General features: G+C 49.1%; 1 protein-coding gene across 1 annotated transcript in view; it reads right to left on the reverse strand.

The window, feature by feature from the left end:
- Window positions 1-258: 258 nt before the first annotated feature.
- The window catches only part of SIGLEC1 (sialic acid binding Ig like lectin 1), a 45,019-nt gene continuing 20,910 nt past the window's right edge, over window positions 259-24,367 (reverse strand). Inside the window, exons 9-22 of the mRNA XM_032762448.2 lie at window positions 22,986-23,285; window positions 20,947-21,201; window positions 19,194-19,493; window positions 16,432-16,692; window positions 13,550-13,852; window positions 12,750-13,004; window positions 9,998-10,303; window positions 9,286-9,537; window positions 7,147-7,455; window positions 5,459-5,713; window positions 4,271-4,573; window positions 2,755-2,854; window positions 1,715-1,787; window positions 259-625 (exon numbers count right to left, since the gene is read on the reverse strand). Of these exons, the coding sequence (XP_032618339.1) occupies window positions 596-625; window positions 1,715-1,787; window positions 2,755-2,854; window positions 4,271-4,573; window positions 5,459-5,713; window positions 7,147-7,455; window positions 9,286-9,537; window positions 9,998-10,303; window positions 12,750-13,004; window positions 13,550-13,852; window positions 16,432-16,692; window positions 19,194-19,493; window positions 20,947-21,201; window positions 22,986-23,285 (3,302 nt within the window). The 3' untranslated portion in view covers window positions 259-595. The remainder of the gene's footprint in view (window positions 626-1,714; window positions 1,788-2,754; window positions 2,855-4,270; window positions 4,574-5,458; window positions 5,714-7,146; window positions 7,456-9,285; window positions 9,538-9,997; window positions 10,304-12,749; window positions 13,005-13,549; window positions 13,853-16,431; window positions 16,693-19,193; window positions 19,494-20,946; window positions 21,202-22,985; window positions 23,286-24,367) is intronic.

The following is a 24,367-nucleotide window of genomic DNA, read 5'->3' on the forward strand; positions in this document are numbered from 1 at the left end:
TTAGATAAATCAGATACATGAGGGTGAGTCTGTATTGCTGGGCACACCTCACCTGAGAGCCAAGTTCCACCCCTAGCACCTCTCAATTGTTAGATACTGAGGGCTCCCCCAGCTTCCCCTCCAAGAAGGTTGAATAGGCTTTAAGAATGACTAGGTTTAAGGGCCTGATCCTGCATGTGTGCTATCAAGGGGGAGCTTCTCCACTGCCTTCCCCTCACACAGGATCAGGCCCAGAGGGGTTATACTTTTCAACATTAGTGACACCACACTTTGGTTTATTTTGTGACTGAGATGCTTGGCAGCACGCCCAGAGGTTATTGCAAACGTGGGGGCTTGGCGGAGTCACAGGGCGCAGATGAGGGTGCTCCGGACGGCGTGGGTTTGTGCAGAGACAGCCTGGGATTTTTCACAGCTCAGGCTCAGTTCTGGGTATTGACAGCAGTTCTGCATTTGGCACATGCAAAGTACCAAGTATGGCGAGCACTAAAAACGTGCCACTGGGTGAGAACAACTTCGCTGCCCAGGTCCAGCCGGGCAGGGGGGGTCTCAGTGTGGCTGCCGTGCAGGCTGCTCCGGGTGCTGCCAGGCGGTGTGGTTAGCTGTTGGTCAAGGACGTGTCGTCAACCTGGAAAAGTTACACAATCCCTCCTGGTTGGAATTTGCTGGAAAAACCCCTAAAGCCCCAAATCAGCCCATGGGAGAAGCCCCCAAGTGCACGATCCCTGGCCATGCACCAGACATGGGTCTCTTTTAACTTTGGTACCAGAAACGGACCAGTGGCCACAGACAGTAGCACCGACTTGCTGAGCTAAAATCCTGCCCCTCTGCCTATCTTTGACCCTCCTGCAGGGGTCGCTCCGCCCTTCTGTTCTGAGCACTCCCTCTGCCCAGCGCCCGGCCCTGGACCCATCCACCCTCAGCTCTGCCAGCCCAGGGAATGAGAGTGCGATTTCCCACCCTCGTCCAGCACTCTTCCTAGCCAGCAGGGTTAAATTATCAACATCCTGCTGGTGCCTGTCCACAGAGCTCCATGGATGTCAGCAGGCTGGATCCCCAGCAATCGGCAGAGATCCACCATCGTCAACGGGCCAGTCAATGCCCACAGGTGCCCTGAAGCTAATGGAGCTAAGTCGAGTTGTACCAGCTGAGGATCTAGTCCGTAAGTAACTCCTGCACCCCAGCATGGACTGCATCTTCCCCTATGCTCCAGGCACAAAGAATTAGGCTCCAAAGTGAGGGATGCGCGTAGCAAAGGGAAATGGGGAGACAGGCCCACAGAGAAGGTTCTCCATATCTCATCAGACCTGGAGGATGAGAGAGAGGCTTGATGGAGGAGGCTGTGGGGAGCCTGCAGTTTTCATGCCCAGGCCTTTTTGATAGGCCAGCTTATGCAGGGCAGGGTGGGCTGGAAAAAATTCAACCCAGGTCCTGTTTGATACCAACGCTGGCCCAGGATTTCAGCTCCTTACGCACCCCAGTGCATTAACCCCTCTTCCTGCTCCATCCCCATCAGTCCCACTTTCCTGAACTCATGTCCCCAGTATCCAACCCAAGGCCTGCTCTGTAGACAACAGCAAAGCAGCCAGAGCCTCTCAGTTCAGCTGGCCCCACTGTCTTTCACACCTCTGAGCAGCTGGGGACCTGAGCTCCAGCTCTGTGACCCCAGGCCAAACCCCAAGCACGGCACCAACCCAGCCACACTGCGGAATCGCACCTGCGATTGGTCCCTTGTGCCAGTCAGTTCCATGGAACTTTCATCTCTTAGCGGCTTCAGCAGCTTCGTTATCCTAGGCAGGGGAGGAGGCGAGGGTGGTTAGCACTTAAGAAAAGATATTTTAGGAGCAGAAAAAGCCCAACTCGGCAGGCCTGCTATTTTGTCTGTCCGCCTACATTGCAAACCCTAGCTTGGGTCATCATCAGGATCTGAACTCGGAGCTGAAGAGCAGACCTCTGCTGCTTGAGTTAAAGGAACAATCCTGTTAGCAGTAGTAGGCTGTTTTCCTGTGGTGGACCCACCACTAGTGAGGGGTCTGACATACAGTTTGCCAGTTGTGGTGTCTGATCACCAATGCCCCCCTCCATCAGCTATGACTCCTGAATGCACATGCTCAATACAAGAGGGGCTGCCATTCTCTAGGGCCATTCAGTCATTGGCCTCTCCACTTAGACTGTCAGGGAGGGGGCCAGTTGTGATGCCAACACCTGGAACTGGCCTGAGACCTGGCGAGGCATTGTGCACAAAGTGCTCAAAACCTCTCAAACAGCACCATCTGGGCCCAAACCAGGGACTTCCAGAGCTAACCGTGGCAGTCTCTACAGCATCTGCTATAGAAACCAGCTCTTCAGGTTGAACTGTAATAGCGTGACATCTTCTGTGGCTCACTCAGAGTGGGGGACACAACACACTGAGCAGTGGGTCATACAACTCGTGTTCACCACTGGCTTGGCCAGCAACCCCGCAGCAAAAGGATTCACAGTCTGTAACCAGGCCAGCAGCCTCCCATGTGCCCCCTCAATGGCCTATAGGCAGCCTGCCTCAATTTCCCTCTTATGCTGTTCAAATAAACATCAGTTCAGGCTTTTTCCTGGTCAAAACTTACCCCTCCTTGTGGGCTGGCTTTAGTAATATCAAATAAACAATAAATAAAAATCACCCACCCCAAAACAAGCCGTCCCTTCCCAGCCCTTGTGAGCCAGCCCAACTGGACACACCTGAGCTGCTTCTACGAATTAAAGCATCAAGAGCCAAGTTACCTGGGCCACAACAGGACCACTGCAACGGCCAGAACAATAGCCCCCAGAGCTGCGATGAACATCCTGGCCAGGATCTTGTACAAGCGCAGGTCAGTGAGAGCTAAGGAGGACAGAGGAGAGGAGGGTTATTCTGGCCAGTGTAAAAACCACAAACAGCTGTCTGCAGAGTGATTTTCCAGACACTGCTGTGACTCAAGTCACTCCAACAGGGGCAAGACATGGGTACGGGGCAGGAGGCGGTGAGTTTTGGAAAGGTGAAGTTGGGCCCCTGATGTATTGGATTTAAACTCTCCCTTGCCAGCCCCCTTCCTATAGGGCAGTGAAGTGTGTTTGTCTGGTCTGACAATACACCTAGCGCTCAAAGCCAGGAGGCTATGTTCTTCTACTGTAACGTCTGAGTCTTCATGTCATCAATATGTTGTTTCAGTCATCGCACTGTGGCTATTGTCTGTGCTCCTTCACCTCCCGATGGACAGGGTCCGACCTGCGTGTGTGTCCCACTGCCCTTGCTGGGTAGGATCAGATCTCCAAGAGATCTCGGCGTTATTGTGGATGGTTCTCTGAAAACATCCGCTCACTGTGCAGCGGCAGTCAAACATGCGAACAGAATGTTGGGAACCATTAGGAAAGGGAGAGATACTAAGACAGTAAAAATCATATTTCCTCTATATAAATCCAGTTCTATATGCAGTTCTGGTCGCCGCATCTCAAAAAAGCTACATTAGAATTGGAAAAGATACAGAGAAGGGCAACAAAAATGATTAGGGGTATGGAACAGCTTCCTTATGAGGAGAGATTCAAAAGACTGGGACTATTCAGAATGGGAAAGAGACGACTGAGGGGGGATAAGACTGAGGTCTATAAAATCATGACTGCTTTGGAGAAAGTAAATAAGGAAGTGTTATTTACTCCTTCATATAACACAAGAACCAGGGGTCACCTGCTGATAGGCAGCAGGTTTAAAACAAACCAAAGGCAGTGTTTCTTCACACAAGGCACAGTCACCCTGTGGAACTCGTTGCCAAGGGATGTTGTGAAGGCCAAAACTATAACTAGGTTCAAAAAAGAATCCGATACATTCATGGAGGACAGGACCATCAATGGCTATTCACCAAGATGCTCAGGCTGCCCTTCAGCCTCTGACTGCCAGATGCTGGGACTGGACAACAGGGATGGATCACTTGATAATCACCCTGTTCTGCTCACTCCCTCTGGGGCACCTGGCATTGGCCACTGTCGGCAGACAGGACACTGGGCTGGATGGACCATTGGTCAGACTCAGTGTGGCCATTCTTGTGTGTGTTTGCATATGTGCGTCACTGCCCCCTGCTGGATGGATTCAGATCTGCTCCTCAGAGGGTCTGTGCCCCCTGCTGGGTACAACGGTACTGGATGGAGGACATGCTGTAGGGAACCATCCTACGTTGTCTGTGGGGATGGATTAGATGGGACGTGGCAGCCTCACCCATGGCTCATAGCCGTCTCTGCCTCACAGCCCTCTCGCAGTCTGACTCACTTTGCGTACTGAAGTAGGAGGTGGCTGTCACATTTCCCAGTGCATTGCTGGCCACGCACATGTATTCTGCTGAATCCGCTGATGTGACATCCCAGATCTCCACTCTCAAGGTGTTGTAGGATGGAAACACACTGACCCTCTGGCTGGCTGCTGAGCGTGGACCTTGGCTGGAAGCCACTAGTTTATCCTCTCTGTACAGGGCTAATTCAGCCCGTGGGTTGCTATCAGCTGTGCATCGGATGAGGCCCACCCTTGCATTGCGGTTCTCCAGGAAGGTGTTCATCGATGGGTTCCTTGGAGTATCTGCATGGAGGAGACAATATTACTGTTAAATCAGGTGGCTGGACTTCTTCAACTGAGGAAGAGTAGGTGACTGGTTAAGAGTAGCCAGTGGTGTTCTACAGTTATTGACTAGAACAGATCACAAAACAGACTTTCCATCCCATGAGAAATTCCAAGATTTCAAAATTTCATTTGTCCTGCTTTGAAATCTTGTAATTTTTTGCATAATGGAATATTTCTTCTCAACCTTATCCAAAAATTTCTTTTGGATACCATCAGAATGTTTCATTTCGACTTTGTAGTGTTGACTCTTCTTTTATATTAAGGAAATGAAGCATTTCAGCCTTATTGGAACAAAACATTTGGATCTTATCACAACAAAACGTTTTACTGATTCCCCCTTGAAAAATTCAATGAAATGGATACGTTCCAGGGAAATGTTTCAGTGTTGTCAAATCAGCATTTTCCAAACGAAAACTGTCCCCTTGTAAATTGTTCGAGTCACTCTATTATTGACCTTCAAAGTGTATCTGAAAACAGCGCTACACAAACGCCAAGAAATCACATTAGCCAGGCTTTTAGCATCCAAAGGGTGAGAAGTGAAAGGACAGAGGAGAGAGGAGGAGGGGAGACTGCAGGAGAAGGAAGAGGTTGTTTCAATCATTGTTTGGTTTGGTTCATTTAAAGGGAGGGGACGTTTGCGTCTTGATTTTGGATTCTAGATGCTCGCCTAGTTCAGAGCGAGTTGGGTCTGGGGCTCTGCCTTGGGCCTGTGTCTTAATTTTATTCTCATAGAGCGCAGGGCACATCTATGGCTCTATGGAAATAACAGATAATAACAATGAGATCCCAAGGTGCCTTTATGTAGTGTGAACAAATCAACCCCCAAATCCCCTTGACACTCACAGAGCACATCCAAGCTGACCAGGGCAGAGATGGCACTTCCTCTCCTCCCCTCTGCCCGACAGTGGTATGACCCCGTATCGGTGCTGGAGACCCTATCAAGGTGGAGCGACCTAACAGGACCGTCCTGCAGCCACTTGCTGTTCTTATACCAGGTGTAGTTGGTCTCGCCCCCGAGCCAATCGGCAACCAGGCAGGTCACGTTGACTGTGACTCCTTCATGTATTTCCTGAGATGGTTCAATCATGATTCTGACAGCTGATGGGGAGAAGAGATCAGGAAAATCAGCCAAATGTATTCTAGTGGGAACCGGCAGAGCTCCATGTTTCATGAGACTAGCTACTCATCAGCTGAGCTGCTTAAAAAATTTTCATCCAAACTCTCTTTTTCAGATTTTTTTTTTGATAGAATGGAAATTTTTGCAAGAAAATTTCCATTTTTGCTGATTTTGGAGGGATATGTGTGTGCGTGTATGTGTGTTTAAAAATAACGACTTTTTTTAGTTTTCAACAACTTTTGAGGTTTTGGTTTTTCAATGAAAACCAGAAAAATTCTGCAAAAAATGTCCACAAAAACAAAAAATGATACTTTTTGTTAACATTTTCGACAGAAAATAATGTCCATTTTCCAACCAGTGCTAGTCATCTCGGATTCCATTTCCAATCTAGCCCAAGATTAGACCCTTCTGATGGCTGTTTGGTGTGTTTTAGTCCAGATGCCTGTTCCACAAAACCCACCACCATAATTGGCACTGATCGGACCCCTTGTTGGCTCCCTTTGAATGGACCAAAGAAACGAACTATCTACTCATTGCTAGAGGTAGTCCCTCCAGGCCAGAGTTGGGGCATGGAGAAGCACATGTGTGGGGTATATTACACCACCATTGCTTGTGCAGATAAAGGTAGCATTGGGGGAATGTGATTTTCAAAGCAGTCTAGGGGATTTTGACACTCATCTCCCAGTGATATTATTGTATGTAGTGTTGTTGTAGCTACGTCAGTCCCAGGATATTAGAGAGACAAGGGGGGTGATGTAATATCTTCTATTGAACCAACTTCTGTAAAGATATTACCTCACCCACCTTGTCTCAGTGACATTTTTGGCAGCTATGTGTCTAAATCTCCTAGACCGGGGTTCTCAACCTTTTTCCTTTCTGAAGCCGCCCCCAGCATGCTATAAAAACTCCACTGCCCACCTGGCGTTAGTGCAGGGCAATTGCCTGGGTCCCACACCACAGGGGTCCCCACAAAGCTCCATTGCTCAGGCTTTGGCTCCAGCCCTGGGTGGTAGGGCTCAGGGCCCTGGGCTTCAGCCCCATGCGCTGAGGCTTCAGCTTTCTGCCCTGGGCCCCAGCTAGCCATGCTTGAAGGGACCCCTTGAAACCTGCTCGTGGAACCCAGGGGGTCCCAGACCCCTGGTTGAGAACCACTGCCCTAGATCATTTGGCAAATCTCAGTCTCAGCCTCGAGCATTGTCACCCTAGCACCAGTTGCTAGCCCTGAGCTCTCCCTGCCAAATCTGCTGCGATGCTCAGATCAAGATTTAAATCTGAGTTTCCCCAGAGATTGCAGGTGCACAAGATCCAGATCCTGCTTTGGCCCCACCTCGTGGGATCTGAATCCCCTCATAGCCTGTGAGCACTCATGGGAGAGAGCACGGCATGGAAGGGTTAAAAAGACACTTGCACTCACTCTCCACATCGAAGCGCACGGATGCTGTGGCACTGCCGTAGGTGTTGTTAGCTGAGCAGATGTACTGGCCTGCATCCTCCAGCACGACGTCCTTCATCTCCACCTTCAGGGAGTTATGGGACATGTGAATGCCCAGACGCTGGCTGGATGAGCCCTGAGAACCCTGGGTGGAAGCCACGGGCGTGCGCTCAGCCCCTCTGTACAAGGCTATATCTGACGGTGGGTGGCTGTCGACAGTGCATTGGATGATGGCCTGGCGCCCATCCTGGGCATCTAGGAAGGAGCTGAGTGAGGGCTTCCTTGGGGCGTCTGAAGGGACAAGAACACGTTGTACTTGAGTTAAAAAATAAAGACAGTGACTTTCTTATGGAAGGGGGTTGCACAGTTTGGCCAGATGGCTCTGGGGACGGGTAGAGGGTAGGGAGTAGTTCTAGAAAGGAAATGGTTTTCCTGCTCTTTGAGCATTTTTGAGATTTAAAAAACTCTCCCTGTCCCAAATCAGGATGGAAAACTGAAATCTCAAGAACTTTCGCAAACCAAAAATCTGAAATTTGTTTTTGAACATCACAATCAGAACATTTTGTTTCAATAATTTTGGATACATTTTGTTTCAATGTTGACCGATTCATATTTTTTACGTTTTGTATCTTCAGTTAACTTTCATAGGGGTAGCCATGTTAGTCTGGATCTGTAAAAAGCGACACAGAGTCCTGTGGCACCTTATAGACTAACAGATGTATTGGATAGGGTGACCAGACAGCAAATGTGAAAACCTGGGACGGGGTAGGGGATAATAGGAGCCTATATAAGAAAAAGACCCAAAAATCGGGACTGTCCCTATAAAATTGGGACATCTGGTCACCTTAGTATTGGAGCACAAACTTTCGTGGGTGAATACCCACTTCGTCAGACACAGGGGTATTCACCCACGAAAGCTCATGCTCCAATACGTCTGTTAGTCTATAAGATCCACAGGACTCTTTGTCACTTTTTTGAGTTAACTTAAATTTCTAAATGGGAAATTGGTTTGAACCAAACATTTAGAAAATGTTGAAATGGGATGCTTCGACGACTTAGAATCTCTCTTTTCCAGAAAGGTTTGAAATGGGAAATTAATTGAAACTGACCCTTTTCTATAAAGCGTTTAGGCTCTGAGGAATCAGTGTTTTCCAATGAAAAAATGTTTTGTTACAAAATTCCCAGTCAGTTCTAGCGTGATGCTTATAACACTAGGCCCCTGCTCAACTCTCTGACTAGCTCAGTGGTGACTGGATGTCATCGGCACTTGATGACTATCCACCGATCTATGTGACATGACCTGGAGCCTGAACCGAGTTGTTAGGGAGCAGCCACCACAACTGGCACTGATTGCCTCCTGTTGGCAGTCACAGTAGAGAGGCCGAAAGTGGAATGGGCCACAGCGAATGGGCTTCTCCTCTGTATCTCCTGGAGTTTGCCTGCCAGGCCAGACCGAGACACAGGCAGGCAGCAATGCGGGGAAAGCCCGTGGGGCTGTGCCCGCTGTTAATAGAATGCTAGGGCAGATCCAGTGCACCACATGCCGATCTCGGTTATGCTGGTGTAAACACAGAGTAGCTCTGCTGGAGTCAATCTCTTCCTATCTCAGGTATTTTGAAGGCACTTCTCTGGTACCTGAATCACTGTGGGATAGCTTTGCTCTGGAGAAACTCTGTTCCTCTGGATTTAGGCTGCCGCCACTGAAAGCAGGTTCTGGCCTGGTATGTTTCTATAACTGACCCCATCTGAGCCAATGGCAGGATTTGACCCGAGGGTTTACAGAGCTAAAAGCGTGAGTGAAAGGGCTAAGCCCGTTCATTAGCTGGCAGCAACGGCAGACTCATTAACCTCTGATTTGGAGCAGCCACTGGAGGTGGGTAATGTTTCCACTTAAGATATTTAAAGCTAAATAACATTTTAAGAATTTGACCCATTTGGGTTGTGTCCAGCAGGGAAACGTCACCCATTCCCCAGAGAAACAATGATCTCTTGTCCCTGGAGCTAGCCCTGGCAGGCAGCCAACAAGACTTGGTTTTGTGATTGGAGTCACCTGCACTGGGAATTCGGTTGCATGCCTCCATCTGAGAAGATGTAACATTATCTAAACCGCAGGTAACTTACAGAGCACGCGCAAGGCGGTGGGCAGAGATGTTCTTCTTCCCCTGTCATTGTGAGCCGTGCAGGAGTACGAGCCAGCATCAGTGCCCGCCACACCACGGATCGTGAGGGAACTGCCAGGGCCCTCTGCCAGCCATTTGGTGTTCTTGTACCAGGTGTAAATGGTGCTCGGCTGGGTGCTGGCATCCTCACAGGTCAGTGTGATGTGCTCCCCCTCACGTACATCGGGACCCGGTTGGATCACAACTCTCACAGCTGTGGAAGAAACCAGAGCAAAGCTGGAATGGATACAGCTGGAGCAGCCCTTTGAAACCAACAACTAACAATTGGAGTCAGCTTGGTAGAGTGTTACAGATCTCTGATTCTCTGCCCAGTTCTATTCCAGGCCTGGCATAGGTTAGAGCAGCATGGGGGCTGCTCCAAACTACACACCTGGCAATGATCCACGTTCACCAACCAGGGATAGCTGGAGTGCAGCATGTTTCAGCCATATCCACTTCCCTGTCTCTACACACCCCTTATGCTTGGGTCAGATGGCTCTGTGGCTTCTTTGTCCACTTAGTTAGCAGTCTCCTGGCCAGGAGAATCCCCAGCAGAATAGACAGGAAGATTTCACTCCCTGCTGCAGGGGGAGGGCAGTGGGGGACAGAATCTACTCCAAGTTCCCTTCTAAGCGACACTGGAGTGCAATGGGAGTGACAAACTCCATACTCACTCTCGATGGTGAAATATATAGAGGTGCTGGCTTCGCCGATCACATTGTTTGCAGAGCACACGTACATCCCTTCATCCTCCAAGGTGACGCTCCTGATCTCCAGTTTCAAGGTGTTAGGAGAGGATGAGATGCGTAACCGCTGTCCAGATGCCCCGTCACCTCGGGAGGAACCAGAAGCAACCAGCTCATCAGCTCTGCGCAGGGCCAGTTCTGACTGCGGGTTACTGTCAACAGCACAGAGGATGATGGCTAGCTTCCCATCCTGAGTATCCAGGAAGGACTTCACCCAGAGATTCCTGGGAGGATCTACAAGGAAGGAGGATTTAATTTGACTTTAGAACTTTAATGTGACATCAGCAACTCACAAATTATTGGGTACCTGGATGAAATTCCCTGCCCTATGTTATACAGGTGGTTGGACTGGATAATTGAATGGCTTCTTCTAGTTTGGGACTGTGTGAATCTGTGAACTAGAACCAGGAAGGTTTCATGAAGGATCCATTATTAGAGGTGGACAAGCAATCTGTCACAGCTCATGGAGGGGAGGGATAGCTCAGTGGTTTGAGCATTGGCCTGCTAAACCCAGGGTTATGAGTTCAATCCTTGAGGGGGGCCATTTAGGGATCTGGGGCAAAAATCTGTCTGGAGATTGGTCCTGCTTTGAGCAGGGGGTTGGACTAGATACCTCCTGAGGTCCCTTCCAACCCTGATGTTCTGTGATTTATTCAGTGAACTTTGCCTCATTTTTCTTGAGTTCCATTGTTGTTCAAAATTACTTGGCAGGCAATTTCTATGACTGACTCTTGGCCTGTCACTCGTTCACAATGAGCTGTTCGTGATGAGTATTCAATACAAAAATTCAAGCTGCGTTGATTGGACACATTGGTGTCACATGGTGTGTCACTGTTCCCTGATTGGATGAGTGTGACTCTAAGACTTAGGTTTCTGGGGGGGAAAAATTGCAAACTCGCTTTTCATAGTATTCTCTGGAATCAGCTGCAGATTCTCCACTTTTGGTAACTTCTCTCCCGGGAACACTAACACAAACAGGGCAGTGTGACTGTAGGCAGTGTGAACTCAGTTCAAAATTCAGACCCACTGGCATGTGCCATATTTAGCAATGTTCACTCCACTTTCTTGCCTCAGCACTTGATACTCAGGATAAGGGGCGTGAGGAGGACCCCTGGACTTGTTGACTCAGTTTTGGGGGAACCCTAGGGTTGGGTGTTAAGTAGTGCTGGTCACCAGACTCAAGAAGATCAATTTGTTTTACTCAACAAAGAGAAGCTTAGGAGGTGATTTGATCACAGTCGGTACGTGCCTACACAGGGAACAAATATTTAATAATGGGCTCTTCAGTCTAGCAGACAAAGGTCTAACACGATCCAAAGGCTGGAAGTTGAAGCTAGACAAATTCAGACTTGAAATAAGAGATGCCTTTTTAACTGTGAGAGTAATTAACCCTCGGAACAACTTAACAAGGATCATGATGGATTCTCCATCATTAGCAATTTTTAAATTAGGTTGGGCTGGTTTTCTAAAAGCTCTGCTCTAGGGATTATTGAGGGGCAGGTCTCCGGCTGTGTATTACAGGAGAGCAGACTAGATGATCACATTGGTCCCTTCTGGCCTTGGAATCTATGAACCTCTGAAAAATATTTTTAATTGAAACTTTTTTTAATGAACATAGAAAAACCAGAAACCAAAAATGTTTCCGTAAAATGTTTTTTTGGCTTTCATTTAAAAAAAATGGTTTCCAGTAAAAATAAATCAATTTTTCATTTTCAAAAATCAGAAAATGTTTAATAAAAACAGTTTTTGAAAATGGACCACTTTTCCGTTTCATTTTTTTGTAAACTTTTCTTGGGGCATTTTGAAAAATGTGAAAAAATGTCAACACTTTCTGCCAAAAAATGCTTGGTATTTTTTATCCACATCTAGTTCCAGGTGAGGCTGTGGCTGGTGGTAACAAGGAGGGCCGTGGTTCTGGCTTGAGATGAGATTTGGCAAATTCTGGATTTACCTGGTTTCCGGCTGAACTTAGCACAGTTTGAACCACTGTCCATCCCACTTCCACACCTAGACGTGACCCTTTGCAGCTGCCTTACTTCCCCACAATGAGCTCCACCCACCCCTCTCCCTGCTGCCCACGTCCTCCACAGCTACCCACTTGACATGTCCTCTAACAGCTGACTCCTAAACTGATGGCTGGGAGCATGGGTGGATTTCCACTCTAGGGAGTCATGATGGAACAAGGAAACCTTCCCTGACCCCCAGCTAGACCCCACCCTTTACTTGACACAGTTCCCAGATCCTTCGAACCCCCAGTTCCCAAGGGATGGCTCAATATTTTTAGGCTCAATCCAAACACGTCTCTTGCTAATGTTTGGATGCCTTTTCTCCCTTGTGTGGTTTGAGTAGGCACAAACCATGGAGCATTGTCTGTTTTCTAAAGACCGGGGGGCGGCGGGAGGACTACACTATGCTCCTACAATGGGGTTCCTCTAAAGACATAGGCTTTGCCCTGCAGATCAGACCATAGGTCCACCAGCTCTGAGGTCTCGTCTCCAGCAGTAGCCAAAGTAGGATGCTTCGCCAGAAGTGCAGCCCTCCCCTCCCCACTAATGTATGGAGGGGTCCCTTATCTAGCCCCCCTGTCTAGGCCAGTGGGCGGGGGGCTCTGGGCTGCGCTGGTGGATACAGAGGCATTTTTCTCTGAACCTTGCACAGTTCAACTGTGCAAAGAACTTACAGAGGACGTTCAAAGTGCCTGGGGAAGAGCTTCTAACCCTCTCCTGGGTCTTCACCGTGCAGTGGTAGGATGCAGCATCAGCGGTGGTGACCTTGGGAAACACGAGTGACCTGCCAGGGCCCTCACTGAACCATATGTTGTTCTTATACCAGATGTAGTGCGGCATCCCAGGGGCATCACTGTCAACTGCACAGGTCAGGTTAACAGCATCCCCCTCGTGGACATCCGGCGAAGGAGAGATCCAGACCCTTGCAGCTGGGAGGAAAGACTAATGTGAGAAAATGTTTCTATACTATGGGTGTGGATGGATGGATAGATGGATGGATAGATAGATAAAGGGCATGTATGGAGATGGACAGATGGATATGACGGTTATGTAGAGGGATGGATGGATACAGCGATACGTACGGAGATGCAAGGATTAGAGAGAGAGAGAGAGATACAGGGATAAGTATGGGGAAGGATGGACAGATAGATACACGGGTATGTAAGGAGATGGATGGATGGATGGATGCAGGGGTATGTATGAAAATGCATGAACAGATAGATAGATAGACAGATACAGGGGGTATTTTGGTGGATGGATGGATATAGGGGTATGTATGGGGATGGATGGATGGATAGGTAGATACAGGGGATATTTAGGTGGATGGTTGGATACAGGGGTATGTATGGCCGGATCTATAGCTATAAGAGGTATGTAGGTAGGTGACTGGCTGGCTGGATACAGCAGTGTGTAGGGGGATAGATGGAGGGATGGATCCAATTCCCATGGCAGTAGATGGCAATGTTGCACTCACTCTCTGCAGTGAAGTTCAGTGAGGTGGTTGCATTGCCATACGCGTTACTAGCAGAACACACATACTCTCCTTCATCCTCCATCACCACAGCCTGAATCTCCACCTTCAAGCTGTTGTGTGATGAGGAGACACTGACTCGCTGTCTGGCTGCAGGGTGGGAGCCAGTGGTGGAAGCCACAAGTTCGCCTCCTCTGAACAGAGATAACTCTGACTGTGGGTCACTATCAACAGTGCACTGGAGAACGCCCAGCTGCCCATCCGGTGTCTCCAGGAAGGAGGTCAGCTGGGGCTCCCGGGGCGGATCTGTTGGGATGAGACACTCACATTAAGGCACAGTGAACATGGTCTTCAGTTGTCCTCATCTTAAGCCTTTAATGCCACGATTCCTTCTTTGATCAGCAAGGCCTTGTTTCTAGGGCTGCCAGCCTATTTCACCAGCACAACATTCACAGTCAGTTGCTTGAAACGTCTATGCTGGATCCCTTCTCCCCTCACAACCCTTTATCTCTTAAGTCAGCAGTTCTCAAACTGGGGGTCAGGACCTCATTTTAATGGGGTCCCAGGGCTGGCTCAGACTTGCTGGGGCCCAGGGCCAAAGCCTGAGCCCCATCCCTGGGACCGAAGCTGAAGCCTGAGTGCCACCACCCAGGGCTCCAGCCCTGGGTGGTGGGGCTCAGATTACAGGCCCCCTGCCTGGGGATGAAGCCCTTGGGTTTCAGCTTTGGACCTCCTGCCTGGAGCAGTGGGGCTCGGGCTTTGACCCTCCACCCACGGCAGTGGGGCTCGAGCAGGCTCAGGCTTCTGTCCCCCCTCTTGGGGTCATGTAGTAATTTTTGTTGTCAGAACGGGGTCACGGTACAATGAAGTTTGAGAACCCGTCTTAAGTCCTTTTATCTTGTAAGTTCTCCATTGCAGACACTACCACACTATAAATAATAGAAGGAGAAGATGGAAAGACAGATCCACCCAGAAGAATCTGATCACACCATCCCATTCCCATTTGAAAATCGAAATTAAAGAGTCCACTGCAAATACTTTTTAATTTATATTTGTGGTTCGCTTCTCTTCCTAGAGCTGGTTGGGAATTTTCGATGCAATTTTTGGGGGTCAAAAATTTTTCATGAATTGAAAATGAAACTGCTTGTGAAACAGTCGGTTTCAACAAATTTCTGGCCTTGAAGAATGTTTGGAAAAAAAGTTGCAAAAGATTTTAAATGAAAAAAACAGCAGTTTTTGAGTTCAAAATGACTTTGTTTTGAAAAGTCAGCCAGTTAAACCTTTAAAAAAGGTTAACAACGAAAGAAAAGTTCAAAATCAAAACAAAATATTTCCATTGATCTGGACCTGAAGTTTGGTTTTGTTGTTTTTGTTTGTTCAGTTTGCAGAAAAATTTTGAGATTTTGGTGTTTGATCCAGATCCAGGATGGGAAAGTTCTTCCAGCTCCTGAAAATTTTCACAGGATGGGAAAAAATTTTCCCCCTTGGCTCTGCCTCCGACAGTGTAAATGCCATGATACAGGTGGGCAGCCCTACATATGCTTATTGCTGAGCATTCCTGATGAATAGTCATTGATATTTCTTCCTGTGTGTTGACGAGGGCAGCCCAGAGGGTCCAACGAGATTCCTTATTTAAGCAAAGGCCCAAAAGTGCAAGTGATGACACTTTAATAGAAGGGCGACGCACAGGGGTGCTGGGAAGAGGCTGGAATTGATTCCAGCTGCCTGGTTACAAAGGTCATTGCTGGCCTGACACAGCGGGGAGACATGTCCATCAGCTACTTCCTTGTGCCATCCACTCACAGCCGTTAGTGGATTCATTCTCACAACATGCCTTTGCGGCAAGGGGTCTGTAAGACCGCCATGTTATGGTTGTGGGACTAAGGCACAGAGATACTATGGCCCAGACCTAACTCCCACTGAAATGGGTCCTGGCCTGACTCTTTCTCCAGGATGTGTGGCCTGTACCGTCTCCTGCTCTGCTCAATAAATCTTTGATACAACATTGGCAAGGGTCAGGGTGAAACCTGTGCCCCTTCCACTGTTCTTGTTCCTTCTCCGCTCAGGCAAATTCCTACTGAGTTCAGCGTGAATGTTACCAAGCAATACGGGCTCCTGCCTCTGGTTTGTCATGATCAGTGCCAGAAACTCTCTCTCTAGAGCCATCAGAAGGAATAGGCTGTCCTGGAGCAGGGCCCTGGTTCATGGAATCTCGGCCAGCCATGGCCTGTGGCAGTCGCAGAGCTGTGCAGAAACTGCCATCTTCAGTTCAGGGGGAGATTCGTGATTTGGAAAAGTCTTTGGTTCCAGAATGGAACAAAATCAAAGAATTCTGAAATTTCCTGCTAGCCAAAATTCTAAAGAAAAAATAAATAAAATTTCAGGTCAATCAAAACGTTTCATTTTGACAACATTGAAACGTTTCGTCCTGATTTTGCCTTTTTGTTTTCATTTGATGTGATTATTTTATAATAAAAAGGGAAAAAAATCAGAAACCAAAAGTCATGTCAAAACGGAAAAGTGAAACGTGCTGGTCCGAGAAGGCTGCAATGGAACGTTGGACCCGATTGAAATGCTTTTTTCACCTTTTGGTTTCAAAACAAATTTTCACCAAAGACGATGCATTTCTGCGAAACGTTTTGCTTTAGATGAATCAGCATTTCCTGCCGGGAAAATCTCCCGTTGGAAAATTTCCAACCAGCTCCGGGAATAGCCACCCTCTAGCAGGGGCTCTGGAGAAAAACAATATACCCAGCCCAGGGCATAGTTAAGCAGCAATGCAATGCAACGGTCTGCTCCACTATCCACTGACATCAATGAGACGCTGTCCACAGACCTCCATAAGAACTGGCTCAGCCTCCACCTGGATAAACAAGGTCACTTACAAGAGACGTGTAAGCTCACGGCTGGGGAGATGCTGCTGCTGGTTCCCTCGGGGTTGTGAGCTTTGCAGTGGTAAGAGCCAGTATCCCCACTGGTTATGTGTGGAAAGGCGAGGAAGCTGTCTGAGCTCTCTTGAAGCCGGTGGCTGTTTTTGTACCAGGTGTAGGTGGCGTCCTCTGGAGCATTTCCTGTCACATCACATGTCAGGGAGACATCATCCCCTTCCTGCACGTCCGTGGAGGGCGTAATTAGAACTCTGGCCGCTAGAGGATGGAGACAAACCACCACAAAGAGAGATAACAACAGCCTGGATCTCAGAAGCAAGTTGAATCCTACCTCTGGTCCCACCCTAGATGGCCCCGACATGCCAAGTTTGGATCTGAATCCAAAATACGGGGGCTGCTATTCGGGCAGTTCTGATTCAGCCTTTTATATCCAAGATGGGAAATCCAGATCTGGAAATGGTTCTAAAGCTCCCACAAAACTCAGGGGGATAGAGGTTGCATTCAGTGTGTCGGCTCATTACAGACACAGGCTTGAATTGCAGACTCTGGATCCAGATCCAAACTTCCCTGAAACTCAGGCTTTGGGTCTGGGGTTCTGATTTTGGCGTAACCCTAATTTCCATCACCATCCGTCAAGGCCTTTTCTTCTCCTCCAAGAATCCCCACCTGCCTCAGTTTACACCATTCCAGTGCACTTCCCCGCCCTCCCCATGCTGGCTCAGGTCTTGGCAGTGGCACTCCAGCCTTACTCACTACAAAGTCAATGACAGTTTGCCTGAGGAAGGACTGAGCAAGGACATCAAGATCTAGTCTGTGGTTTGTAAACTTCTTGGGGCAGAGATCTTTATCTGCCTGCCTGGGCGGGACTGTGCATGCCTCTCAGGCGACATCGACAATAGAGCCCCAAATGCTCCTGTTGGTGCTTTCCAATCAGGATCACCCACCTTTACTACGCTGCCACCTCTGCAGTGGAACATGATAACTGTTTATGCAGCAATGCTACATAACAGGTTAGGACAGGAAGTGAAGGCTACGGTGTCCAATAAATGCAGCAGAGAGGACTTAGGCCAAATACTCATTAAAGTACCCGTGAATGCAGAGAGGGCTCTTCCTCTCCTAGGGTGATGGGCAAGTCCTACCCGAATGCTCCCGGGAGTTATTCATCTAGGGGCAGCTGCAAGGCAGCCCAGAGGATTCAGGGGGCCTGGGGTCTTCGGCAGCAGGGGGCCCCCGCCACCGAATTGCCGCCAAAGATCCAGCACTTCGGCGGCAGGTCCCAGGGCAGAAGGACCCCCCGCCGCTGAATTGCCACCAAAGACCCGGAGCGAGTGAAGGACCCTGCTCCAGGGCCCCTGAAAAACTCTCGTGGGGGCCCTGCAGGGCCTGGGGCAAATTGCCCCACTTGCCCCCTGCCTCTGGGCGGCTCTGGGCAGCTCCCCTGTTTAACGGTTCTCAGATGCTCAGCTACATTCCTCCTCACCCTCTTCATTACAGGTCATTTCCCTGCATATCCTCTGCCCTTCCTAGCTATACACAGAAGACCTCTCCCCCATCTTGTGGTATTTCTAGGTGGGTGCGTACTAGGAGTCTCCATTCTCACAGCATTTCCAGCCTGGTTTTGTAGCCTGAGAAAGCTGGTCCAAGATTCGGAGAAGCAGCCAAATTTGAAGACATTTCTCCAGACAGACCCTATGAAACCTGTAGCCAATCACCTGTCTCTAGTGCAGGGACCCCTTGTCATAAACAGATAGCTAAGGGTTAATGTTTCTTTTACCTGTAAAGGGTTAACGAAGGGAACCAAACACCTGACCAGAGGACCAATCAGGAAACTGGGTTTTTCAAAGCTAAGGGAGGGAATGTTTTGGGTCTGTGTCTTTTGTCTGTCTCTCAGCTATGAGAGGGATCTTTCTATCTTCAAGCTTCTAATCTTCAGTTTCCCAGTTGTGAGTACAAAGGTAGCACAACAATAGGCTTTTATATTTTATTGGGTTTTTTTTTGTATTTACATGTGTGTAGTTGCTGAAATGTTTAAATTGTAATTCTTTTTGAATAAGGTTGTTTATTCCTTTTTTCTTTTAAGCAATTGACCCTGTATTGTCAACTTGATACAGAGAGTATGTTTATGTGTTTTTCTTTCTTTTTAAGACCTGTTTGAGTTTTCTCTGGGTAGGCTAAGGAACGAAGGGAAGGGAAATTCTCTTTGTGTTATATCTACGGAGGGTGGATCTGAACAGCCTCAGGGGAAGAAGGAGGGGGAAGAGGAGAGATACTTAATCTCTCGGTGCTTGTGTTTCAAGGACTTGAAGCTGTATCTTCCAGGGGAAGCCTGGGAGGGGGTAAAGAGAAGACAAGGGGAGGGGGGTTATTTCCCTTTGTGGTAAGACTCAGGGCTTCTGAGTCTTGGGGTCCCCCAGAGAAGGTTTTGGGAGACCAGGGAGGGAGCCAAGCACTGGAATCACTTGGCTGGTGGCAGCGATATCAGATCTAAGCTGGTAATTAAGCTTAGAGGGTTCATGCTAGCTTCTCAGTTTATGAACGCTAAGGTTCAAATCTGAGTAGGAAGCTACGACACCCCTGCCTGGTCCAAAGGCTTCCTAGGAGGTCCTTGTCCCCATGGAACTCCTGAGGCCCTAGAATCAAAGTAGCATCTGACCACTCCCTAGCAGCACGGGATCTAGGACACACAGATGAGCAGTTCTGCATGCGCCCAGCAGAGGGCAGTGCTGCACATGCCCTGTAGCCATTTCCTCCGTACTCACTTTGCACACGGAAGTACAGGAGCCCAGAAGATGTGCCGTAGGCATTGCTAGCGGTGAAGCGATAGTTCCCTTCGTCCTCCAGCGTGATGTCCCGGATCTCCACCCTGAGGGAGTTCGGGGAGGCAGTGATGCCGATCCGTTGGGCAGCTGCAGTCCTGGAGCCGGTGAAGGCCACGAGTTTGCCTCCTTTATACAGGGACAGCTGGGCCGGGGGGTTGCTGTCCACCATGCACTGGATGATGGCCAGTCTGCCCATCTCCGCCTCCAGGAACGAGGTCATTCGGGGATTCCTGGGGGCATCTGAAGAGTCAGGAGGAAAGATCATCCTCAAGTTATAAATGTCTTGAGGCTTGTTTAAAAACCCCTCCTATCCCTCTTGGACCATCCCATGGCCACCTAGATCCTCACCATTGTCATCACTCTGCTGCATACCACAGCCACTAGAAACCTTACAGGGGGCACAGCAATGGAACTCAGCTCCTCGTCTGATTGAGCTAGCAGAGAATCGCCCTTAGCTGTGAGCTGTACTGGGGCTATGACACAAAAGAAAAGCTCTGATTCCATCCAGTAGAGAGAATCACACACACGAAGGCACATGATCTCATGCATGCTAAAATACACACACACATTCTAAGACACACATGCTCACTTGCCTGCTAAAATACACAGACACGCTCATGTGTATTCTAACACACACACACACGATCTCACCCACACCCACACTAGCTGGTTAATTACAGACAGGCTATTTATTGTCAGTTCTGCTCAGGTTTTAGCTTCCTATGGTGACCCTTGAAAAGAATACAGCCTAGCCCCAAATCTACTCTTGCTGGCCATTCCTGCTGGCAGATCTGCAGTGGAGGAGGCAGTCTCTCATCAGCAGTGACCAAGAGAAAAGCAGAGTGGAAGCTGATACTAGTGACCGAAAGCAGGAGAATGAGTTTCTGAGGTTTTGAGACTGACACGAAGAAACCGACAGTGAGTTTTAAAAAGCCAGGCGAGCAGTTTGGATCCTAAAGCAAACAGCCCGGCTGTGCGAGGATGGGAGGGGAAGCGACGGCACTGTGCGTGTTAGACGACAGCACAGGGTCTGCACGCGGGCTGGTCGCCAGAGTTCAATAAGTCACGTTTGATCACAATGTTTCACAGGTAGCTTCCCTCCGGAACAGATGCACGTGTCACCCATTCGTACTCAGGGTGGCGCATGGTCCCCCTCTAGCGGTTGGATCACATGGAGGTCGGTGGGCTGGCTCCAGCCTTGAGCTCACAGCCCTGGGTATTTTAGCACGGGCAGTGGGAGCTCGTACTTTTAGAGATAGGTCCTTGTTTGGGGCATAACAGGGTCTTCAGCTTCCATGTGATTCGGCCACTACTGGGGCCAGAGCATCAGCCTGAGTAAGCCTGGATTACGTGTGCACATACGTGTTGGCACACACACATGCTCCTGCATGTATGCAAGAGCCCAGACACACACAAACAATGCACACAGGTGCACATACACTCACACATGCACACACCCACACAATCATACACGTGCACACTACATGGACCCATGCACCCACATGAACACACGTGCAGCCACCGACATGTAGCCAAATGCACCCTCACATGTACACACAACCTCAACGCGCACCTGCAAGTGTAGTTAGGTGTGTTGGTTGGGACAGGACTGACTGCACCACTGGGGCCCATGCGTACGTGCTCCTGTGGGAACCTGCCACTGCCATGAAGATTCAAAGTGTTTGGAACTTACACAGCACATTCAGCGAGACCAAGGCGGAGCTTCTGCTTGTTCCGTTATTCGTTGCCTTGCAGTAATAGACCCCGGCATCTGTACTGGCCACCCGCTGGAACACCAGGGAATTGGCCAGGCCCTCGGACAGCCACTGGCCATTTCTGTACCAGCTGTACTTAGTCATAGCCGATGAGTTGCTGCTCACGTGGCAGGTCAGGTTGACCCCCTGGCCTTCCTGCACCTCTGGGGCCGGCGTGGCAATCATCCTCGCCGCTGAGTGGGGAAGAGAGAAAACAGGATTCAGGGACTGAGCGACGGGGGAAGAGCAAAGCAACGAAAGATGTGTCTCTTTGGGTACATTATGGGGCATGACATAACTGTCTGCTAGGGCTGGAGGGCCAAGGGGGCAGGTGGTTGTTAAGGGCAGCCCATGGGGGTATATGAAGGAGCAAGGGGATGGGCTTAGCCCAAGGGGGAGTTAGTCTGTGTATCCTAGACTACATTTCCTGCTAGTGCAATCTGTCCCCAAGAGATGGCCTGGAGCCCCATTGCATGGGACATTTAAAAGTTAGACTCAACAGAGCTCTAGAAAATGTTCTGGAGGGAGCAGTCCTGCCCCTTGGTGCTAGAAGCATAGAAAAGGGTCTTTTCCATCACTAGATTCTGTGATTCGATTAGGCTGGGGACAGGCTCTCAAGAGAAGCGGTGGTAGCTGTAACAGACAGTTAAAACTGGAGTAGGCAAAGTCCTGGAGAATGCACAGCAGAATGTGCGTGTGAGGTTTTCTGTGGGGGGGAGGGGGAGTACCTTGGGGGCAGCATACATTAGATGACCTTGTATATCAGAGTTGTATGATGCTTTGAGAGGGGAACTTTGAACACAGCGCCAGATTCTGATCTCAGTTACACCAGTGTAAATGCATAATAATTCTATCGCTTTCAGCGGCGTGAATCTGGATTTACCTTGGTGTTCCTGAGATCAGAATCTGGCTCACAGAAGGGGATTGTTGCCTCTTGGACTATCGCCGGCTTTGAGGGACTTTGGAACATTTTGCAAATTTCACAATTGTCTTTTTTTTTAGCAGCAAATGAATCAATCGTTTCAAATGTCACAAAGGGGCCATTATGCTGCCCTCATTTGGCAACCATTTTCCTACAGCTATCCCCGAGTTCTGTCAAATGGCCGGTGCTTGGCAAAATGTGCATGGCCTAATGTCATTTGTGATATGTCGTATTTATCCAGTATTGCTTCTCCATGCACAGAAGCTTGGTTTTATGTAGCAAACTCTGTCAAAAGGCCCAGATTGGACACTTACATTTCAGGCAGTTTCCTCCCTTCATGATGGAGTAGATGACCTCTTGAGGTCTCGTCCAGCCCTAGGTTTCTATGAATCTATGATATTTAATATTCAGTGGTTCCATAGGATACTGTGGAATCTCCCCTTTAACTTGTTCCTTTTATGGATCCCATCCCACTAACTTGGATGCCATCCTAGGAAGCAATGGGGCATCCCCTACAGGAGTTAATAGGGTGGGATCAGTAGTGAATCATCCATAGATTTATAGATTCCAAGCCCAGAAGGGACAACTGTGATCTAGACTGACCTTCTGCATAGCCCAGGCTGGAGATCTGCCCCACAATAATCCCTAGAGTTGAGCTGTTAGACAAACGTCCCACCTTAATTCAAAACTTGCCAGTGATGGAGAATCCACCCCGACCTTTGGGAAATTGTTCCAGTGGTGAATGAAGCTCAGGGTGACCAAAGGATGTGATACTTATTCAATCCCTTGCAACAGCCATTTCGCTAAGGATTCAATCCAGGGCCGTGAGAGGAGTCGGTGGGACGCGACCTGCCCTCCAGTGAATCCCCATTGCGATCAATGGAATTGCTGGGTTGTTTTTGTTTTTTTTATAACAGCAGAAGGATTAGCGTGAATCGTCCCTTACCGCCAACACAGGGGCCTGGCCCCCTCCCTGCCTGCCTGGGTCTCTCTCCCACCACACACAGTTGGAAAGGCCAGTTCCCTTTGACAAAAGGAACCTAGCTGGGGACTCACTCTCTGCACTGAAGACCATGGAGGTGCTTGCATTGCCATAGGCGTTCCTAGCCGAGCACACATAGGTCCCTTCGTCCTCCAGCACCACCTCGCGGATTTCCACCTTCAGGCTGTTGTACGATGGCGTCGCACTGAGCTTCTGGCCGGCTGAGCGGGAGCCACTGGTGGAAGCTACTAATTCATCTCCTCTGTACAGGGCTAATTCGGACTGTGGGTCGCTGTCGGTGGTGCACAGGATGATGCCCAGGTGCCTGTTCTGCGTCTCTAGCAGGGAGGTCATCTGGGGCCGTCTCGGTGGGACTGCAGAGTTAAAATGTTGTTGGCCGATATGTTATTTGACATATGATTGTTTACTAGATTAGGAGAAACCCTTCCAACGCCCCTCGCCTTCCCCAGCGCTCCAATGAGTCCTTCTGATGGCACCAGCAGCCAGGCTGTTGCTTCAGTCTCTTTCTTTGCTCAAACAGGCGTGGGCCAATAAAGACAAGACAGGAATCTGGTCAGAATTGGAATCTGGAGCAACTGAAGGTCCCTGAGCTGCCAGCCTCACTTTGATATGACAGACCGTATGTTCTGGGGCAGAACTTTGGGAGTTTAGATGATAACAATGGGCCAGACCCTCAGCTGGTGTCAATTCGCAGAGCTCTATTTTCTTCAGTGGAGCTACTCTGATTTACACCCATTCAGGAGCTGGCCCAAGGATCGTGCATTTGTATGGAGCCTTGGATCCAGATAGAGGCCAGAGATTTAAACTCATACACAAGCTATGGGTAGGGAGCATGGCATCCACCTCTGAAATGCACATGCAGCTGTGAGGTGGAACGTAGCAGCTGTGAGGTGGAACGTAGCAGCTGTTTTACAGTGCACAGCAACTCTACACTCATGTTAAGGGCAGGAAGCAAAAACAATGGTTTCTTCTTAAAACAGGGAGAAGTAACTGGCAAGACGAACAGCAGTTACCGCAAGCAGAATTTGGGCGTGCACCAGAGTTAATACTTTTTCGAAGAATGCCAGCCAGGGCCTGTTTTTACTGACCATGAATGGTCAGGATACTAGTTCTACTCTACATCTCACTGCAAGATGACAACTCCACCAGCACCATGCCAGTTTAGCACCCTGCTGTGGAATCTGGATTGTGAACTCAGCTAGAAGGTTGCGGGGTCCTGCAGGCTAGCTACGTCACATCAGCTGCAGGACCAGGACGGTATTGCCAGATTGATCTGATTAACTGACTTGCATCTTACTTTAATAAAGGCTCTCAGGGCCAGATTCTGCTCTCAGACAGGCTTGTGTAAATCTGGAGTCACTCTGGTATAAATCTGGAGACACTCCATTGATTCAGGGATCACTTTAGTTTCACGATGGGGCAGCTGAGGGCAGAA

Source organism: Chelonoidis abingdonii, chromosome 5 (genome assembly GCF_003597395.2).
Source record: "Chelonoidis abingdonii isolate Lonesome George chromosome 5, CheloAbing_2.0, whole genome shotgun sequence".
In the NCBI taxonomy this organism is placed as follows: Eukaryota; Metazoa; Chordata; order Testudines; family Testudinidae; genus Chelonoidis; species Chelonoidis abingdonii.